Source organism: Molossus molossus, unplaced genomic scaffold (genome assembly GCF_014108415.1).
Source record: "Molossus molossus isolate mMolMol1 unplaced genomic scaffold, mMolMol1.p scaffold_m16_p_8, whole genome shotgun sequence".
Lineage (NCBI taxonomy): Eukaryota > Metazoa > Chordata > Mammalia > Chiroptera > Molossidae > Molossus > Molossus molossus.
Genome location: NW_023425402.1, coordinates 65246226 through 65250545, shown reverse-complemented (window position 1 = coordinate 65250545; position 4320 = coordinate 65246226). Strand labels below are relative to the sequence as shown.

General features: G+C 38.3%; 1 protein-coding gene across 1 annotated transcript; it reads right to left on the bottom strand.

The window, feature by feature from the left end:
* Window positions 1–287: 287 nt before the first annotated feature.
* Window positions 288–2407, bottom strand: CGA (glycoprotein hormones, alpha polypeptide). Its single transcript, XM_036249198.1, has 3 exons — window positions 2308–2407; window positions 837–1021; window positions 288–365 (listed from the first exon to the last, which is right to left on the bottom strand). The coding sequence occupies exons 1-3, from the start codon at window positions 2405–2407 to the stop codon at window positions 288–290; spliced, it is 363 nt and encodes a 120-aa protein (XP_036105091.1).
* Window positions 2408–4320: the final 1913 nt, after the last annotated feature.

Sequence of the window (4320 nt, the reverse complement as noted above, 5' to 3'; positions counted from 1 at the left end):
AATTAAAAGTCAGTAATAGAATGATGATTTAAAAGACTTTATTTCCAGCAGAACCATTTTTTATAGTCATGCTAAATGCTGTATTTCATTCCTAATGAAAAGGACTAACTGCTGATCACTCTGTAGAATAGAGAAATGCAATAAAGCATCAGTATATCCTTGAAGCATGTCAAAAGTAGTATGGTAATGAAAAGGAGGGTTTTATCTCGCAAGGCCAGAAACACTGAACAAATTAATTCTCCATTCCAAGGAATCAGTAGTCATCAACACAGCACTTTGCAAAATATTTACGATTTGTGATAATAACAAGTACTGCAGTGGCACTCTGTGTGGTTCTCCACTTTGACATTTCCCATTACTGTGGCCTAAAGGGGAAGAAAAAAAGATACAGAATTAGATAGATAGATAGATAGATAGATAGATAGATAGATAGATAGATAGATAGATAGATAGATAAATAGGCAAAATTGAAAACTGTTAAATAAAATTATCTGTAGCCAGCTGAGCTAAACAGATGCTTGCTAGATTTTCATTTTCTCCCTTTCTGATATTTGACTCTAAAAGGTGAGGCATGCATTGTGTAAGCATGCTATACTCTCTCCCAATCTGCCCCTCACCACCTCTGCCCCTATTCTCTTCCTTCTAAATTAAACCAGCCTACACACACAAGATTGCTGACTCTTTGGATTAAAGGGGGCAAATACCACCCCTCCCTGTATAAATGCCCAGCAAGGATGTGTCATTAGATGCCTCTGACATTAAACCCTGTGGATTTTCTCTGGAGACATTTCTTTGGTTGGACTCTTTGAAAGCTCCTGGGGTCTTTAGGTTCTCACCTTGGTAAATGCTTTGGCCACACAGCACGTGGCTTCTGAGGTGATGTTCTTTGGGACCAACATTGTCTTCTTGGACCTCGCTGGAGTGGGATATGCTCTAGAAAAGCAGCAGCCCATGCATTGATAAATTGGGGCACCCAGCTTGGAGAAGTATTTGTTTTCCTTTAGCTTGCATTCTGGGCAAACTATCAAACACACAAAAAAAATTTTAAGGCAAAGGATAAAATAATCCAAGCATTTCTTTTTAAAACTATAAAGTTGTCCTTATTGTGGAATGGTGGTTAGTCTTTTTTCCATTGAAAATAATATCAATAAATATTTTTGACTACTGTATATGTTAATCTTAATACATAATAGCTACTTATATTAATTAGAATTATTTTCATGGGAAAACATTTTTACAGACATGCATGGAAAATTTCAATAGTAGCAGTCTCTCTCTCCAAGCATGACATCTCTATCCCAATCCTAATAATATGTCTATAGGGAAACACAACTTGGCAGATGAAAACATCATGCTCATCTAAAAGGAGAATTTTGCTCAAAGGCAAAAATTTCCCCCTTTAAAATCTGCTATTGTTCTTTCCTACAGAAACTCCAAATATTGACAGAGAAAAATATGTCAGATTTAAGAAAGCTTGGTGAGAGCAGAAAGCCTGATATTAGAGGGAGCATCTGCATGTGGGATTGGGATTAAAATATTACCACTTGTCTAGAGAAAAACCAGACCCAACAATAACTCACAATTTCATAGCAGATGAAATTATATCAGCTACTCTATGAAATTTTTTAAACAATACAGCAAAATTCATTTACTGCATAAAAAATGATTTTTTTTTTTTTACTCACTAACTTATCTACAAAGGCAATGTTAAAATTCTCTCAAATCTTCCAGGAAAAAAATGTTTTTAAAAACTGAGCTAAACCCTGGCAGATTTTGCTTAGTGGTTAGAGCGTCAGCCTGTGGTCCAGAGAGACCCGGGTTCAGTTCCCGCTAAGGGCATGTACCTCGGTTGCAGTTTGTCTCCGGCCCTGGTTGGGTCGTGCGGGTGGCAGCCACGCTATGTGTCCCTTTGACGTCGATGTTTCTCTCTCTCTTCCTCTCTCTCCTTCCTGCTCTATCTGAACAAAAAATGGAAAAATGTCCTCAGGTGAGGATAAAAAAAAAAAAAAACTGAGCTAAACTGAATAAGGAATATTTTCTGCTTATAAAACTCAGATAAATAATCAGAAATCTATTTCAGATTAATATATACAAGCTGCTAGTTAAACAGATATGTAAGATAATTTTCGTTATACATTTTTGGAACTTAATTTTATGTTCACAATCTACATGTGCCTAGATATGTATCCAGCAGCAAGGATTTGCCACATTTGAAAAGGAGGTGGGTATATAATTAATGGCATTATTGATGTTCATCTAGAAAGATGTATTTTTCTTATTACTGCAAACCCAAGTTGGGTCACACACCCTGCATGGTAAACTCTCCATCAGGAAAGGCATGGAGCATATATAGAAACACAGACAATGTGGCCAGAATGACAGCTGCATGCTTTCTGTAGTAATCCATGGCTCTCCTGCAAAACAGAATGGGGAGAAAAAGGTTACGGTAAAATTGGCTTATTAGTCATAACAACAACCAGTAAGGTTTTTTTTCCCAATTTTTATTAATTTATTTTTGTTACAGATGTTTCTCTTTTTTCCTTCCTAGACATCCTCTTCTTCATCTTGCCCCACCCCTCTGCACCCAGTATTATTGTCTATGTCCATTGGTTATGCATAGCATATAAATTCTTTGGTTCATCTCATCCATTCCCCTGCCATCCTACTCTGAGGTTTGTCAGTCTGCACCATATTCCTTTCTATGTCTCTGGGTCTATTTTGTTCAGCAGCCCACCTTGTTCATTATATTCCACAAATAAGTGAGATCATGTGGTATTTGTCTTTCTTTGATTGGCTTATTTCGCTTAGCATGATACTCCCGAGGTCCCTCCATGTTGTCTCAAAGGATAAGAGATCTGTCTTTCTTACAGCTGCATAGTACTCCATTGTGCATATGTACCACAGCTTTTTTTATCCACTCATCTATTGATGGACATTTGGGCTGTTGCCAGATCTTAGTGATTGTAAATAGTGCTGCTATGAACATAGGGGTACATATATTCTTTCTGATGGCGTTTTCAGGCTTCTTAGGATATATTCCTAGAAGTGGGATCACTGGGTCAAATGGCAGCTCAATTTTTAATTTTTTGAGGAAACACCATACTGTTTTCCATAGTGGCTGCACCAGTCTGCATTCCCACCAGCAGTGTACTAGAGTCCCCTTTTCTCCACACCCTCACCAACACTTGTTGTTTGATGATTTGTTGATGGCGGCCATTCTAGCAGGTATGAGGTGATACCTCATTGTTGTTTTAATTTGCATCTCTCTGATGATTAGTGATGTTGAGCATTTTTTCATATGTCTCTTGGCCATTTGTATGTCCTTTTTTGGGGAGGTATCTATTTAGGTCCTCTGCCCATTTTTTTTTTTTAATCCTCACCCGAGGACATTTTTTCATTTTTTGTTCAGATAGAGTGGGAGGGAGAGAGAGAGAGAGGGAGAGAAACATTGATGTGAAATGTACACATCGAGCGGCTGCCACCCGCACAACCCTACCAGGGCCGGGGACAAACTGCAACCGAGATATGTGCCCTTAGTGGGAACCAAAACAGGGTCTCTCTGGATTGCAGGCTGACGCTCTAACTGCTGAGCCAAACCGGCCAGGGCCCTCTGCCCATTTTTTAATTGGGATTTTTGTCTTCCTTTTGTTGAGTTGTATGAGCACTCCATATATTTTAGAAATTAACCCCTTATCTGATGTATCATTGGCAATTATGGTCTCCCATATAGTGGGTTACCTTTCCAATTTGATGGTTGTTTCTTTTGATGTGCAGAAGCTTTTGAATTTGATGTAGTCCCATGTTCATTTTTTTTCCTTTGTTTCTGCTGCCTTAGGTGATGTTTCAGTGAATAACCCGTTGTTTTAACACTGCTACTAATAATAGTCATCAGTGTCTTGATCCTTCTGCTTACAGCTCCCAATATACTCTAAAGCCAAGTATAATACAACAATTTGTCTTTAGGAAAGAGGTGGGAAATTGAATCTCCTCATTTCTTACATCAACCATTTGGGCTTAATGATAACAACAACAAATTTTCTTTTTTTAAACATATCATCCTGCAAACAAGCCTCAGTGTCTTTATTTGTAGTTAATGTTGGGTAGGGGATTGAGAGAGAGAGAGCGCAAGGGAACCTTGTGGTGATGGAACAGTTCTGTATCTTGATGTGGTAGTGGTCACACTAATCTGTATGTGGATAAAACTGTATAGAACTACACATACACACACGCATGCGCACACATGCACACACAATGTTAGTGAAATCTGGATAAGCTCTGTGGGTTGTACCAATGTCAGTTTCTTGGTTTTTCTCATTGTGC